Source organism: Arachis stenosperma, chromosome 2 (genome assembly GCF_014773155.1).
Source record: "Arachis stenosperma cultivar V10309 chromosome 2, arast.V10309.gnm1.PFL2, whole genome shotgun sequence".
Taxonomy (NCBI): domain Eukaryota; kingdom Viridiplantae; phylum Streptophyta; class Magnoliopsida; order Fabales; family Fabaceae; genus Arachis; species Arachis stenosperma.
The window spans coordinates 11188859-11191274 of record NC_080378.1 but is presented as its reverse complement, the minus strand read 5'-3'; the positions used below and the strand labels follow the sequence as shown (position 1 = coordinate 11191274).

The 2416-nt window shown below is 33.9% G+C and overlaps 1 protein-coding gene across 1 annotated transcript; it reads right to left on the bottom strand.

Moving 5' to 3' along the window:
* Positions 1 to 698: 698 nt before the first annotated feature.
* LOC130962544 (uncharacterized) lies at positions 699 to 1475 on the bottom strand. Its single transcript, XM_057888748.1, has 2 exons — positions 1465 to 1475; positions 699 to 1347 (listed from the first exon to the last, which is right to left on the bottom strand). The coding sequence occupies exons 1-2, from the start codon at positions 1473 to 1475 to the stop codon at positions 699 to 701; spliced, it is 660 nt and encodes a 219-aa protein (XP_057744731.1).
* Between the last annotated feature and the right edge of the window lie 941 nt (positions 1476 to 2416).

The window sequence follows — 2416 nt, the reverse complement described above, 5'->3', positions numbered from 1 at the left end:
GATAAAAATTTGCAGAAAAATCCGTAGCTAATCAACTATTTTTAGTAGTGACATAAGAATAAAAAAAGATAGTCACAAAAGCAAAAAAAACTAACTAAGAAAGAGCTAGAGAAAATTTGAAAAGTCTAAAGAATGAAATAAATTATGGGCATAAAAATAAAAATGATAATTATATAGAAGACATAGCAAAAAAAGCAATAAGACTTAGAGGATTGGATCCCAACTTATGATGTATTGTAGAGATGAGAATGCAATTTTAGAACAATTTCGGAGGACAATCATAAATGAAAGAAAAGCTCTAGAAAAAGTCAGCATAAAAATAAACTAAGATTCAGAGGAAGAAAAAGAACTAGTTTTAGTCAGGTTGATGATACTAACTTATTGCAATGATCTTGTTTTCTTTGTGGTTGAATTTTGGAGAGTATAGAAGAGTGGGTTGTATAATGGTGTGTGTAAAAATTCTTAATCCATAGTAGCAAAGAAAAGTGTCCAAACTTAGCGGACAGTATATTCCAGTGATAGTAATAGAAGAGTCTTAAGTGGAGAAAGTATAGAAGAGTCTTAGGTGGAGAAAGTATATTTGGGTGCTTGGTGGTCTTAAAAGAAAAAATTATAAAATAAGAGTAAATTATACAAAAGTCCTCATCTTCTTCCTCTTCTCCCATCTTCTTCTTCTCACATTTTTTCCTCTATAGCCACTACCACCACGGCGCCACCACCATTTCTATTGTATTCACCTTCATGACGGTCCCGTCTCCGTATCCACCACCACCACCACCAGTCCCAACTCTAACCAACGGCGAGATAAAAGAACTGACACTCCTAAACACAGATCCCTTAACAGGAGTACACTGGTCAAAATCCAAGTTCATAGGCTTAACAACCATGGGAGAGAACACAGTTTTCCAAAAACCTCGTCTAGGGACAGAAGCGGAATTTTTCTTTCTGTGTGAACCCCTCTCTCTTAATCCCATCAAAGGCTCAAGAGTGTCAACAAGAGGGTGTCTTCCAGGAAGCGGACGATGGGGTGAACGGGGTTCCAGCCTGTCAACGTAGATAAACTGGCCGAGCTGCATCTTGTTGCTCAAAACGAAGTCGTGTTGGTCAGAAGGGAGTGCATCGTAGATGGAGTGCGAGGAATCGGACAGCTTGATGTAGAAGCCGTGTTTGGGGAAGAGGCTCTTCTCGTCAAGCTCCGCAGGGACTATGTCGGTTATTTGTAGGAGGGAGCTACGGTGTTCACTCGTCGGCTTTTCGCCTGTTTTCGGGCCTTCTAGAAGCTTCTGGAGGATTCCAGGTGCCAGGTGACGGCAGCTCCTTGTGGCGGTCGTGCTCCTCTTTTCCGCACTGTCACGGGCAAGAGGGGGTGATGGAAAAAAGATAAAATGAAAGGACAAAAATATAATTTTAAAATAGAAGTATTTATAAAAGGGTTAATGTTCAAATTCGTCCCTGAAAGATCACGCGATCTTCATTTTCGTCCCTGAATGATTTTTTTAATCAAATTAGTCCCTGAAAGATAAGCTGTTAGTCAAATTAGTCCTTCCGTTAATTGGATGATGACGTGTCACGTTAAGTGCCACGTGGCACGCCACGTGGCAGGTCAGTGACTCACTTGACATATAAAAAAGTTTTTTATTAGTCAAAATAATCCTTGAAAGTTCAGACATAAGTCATTTTCATCCCTCAAATTTTAAAAATTAGTCAAACCAGTCCTTATATAATTTTTTTATTTTTTCTTCATAAAATTATCTCTCTCATTTAATTCTTCTCAAAATCTCTCTTATTCTAAAATATTTTTCTTACATTACTATATTTTGCTGGAATATATATATATATATACTCAAAATTGAAATGTATGTATTTATTAACCTAAACAAAGTTATATGCTCAAAATCAAAATTTATGTATGTTAACCTAAACAAAGTTATACAACTATTTTTTTTCTACTACATCTTTTTTTTTCCATTACGATATTACTTATATATAGGATGTAATGGTAGTGATACTTAGAGTCAAAATTCAAGAAGATCCAGAAATTTTGCTTCAATTCCAAACTTTACAAAATATTAAAAATTTGTTGGTTAATTATTATTATTATTATTATTATTATTATTATAAACGAATTGCTTCTTAAGCGTAATACGTGCAAACATCATAATAAATTTTTGTGTGTTTCATATGTTTGAGATAGGTTATATAATTTTCTTTTAATTTCACAAATCAATGAGATAAAATGAAATAGGAAATAATATACCTATGCATAAAATAGGCTATTCCACACTAGTACATTATATAAATAGATATGCTTCGTATGGTATTAAAATATAATTCCTTTTGTTTTAAATGAAATATTTAAAAAATTATATTAGAATATTAAGATTCAAAAAGTGATTCCATAAACCAGTTTTTCAAT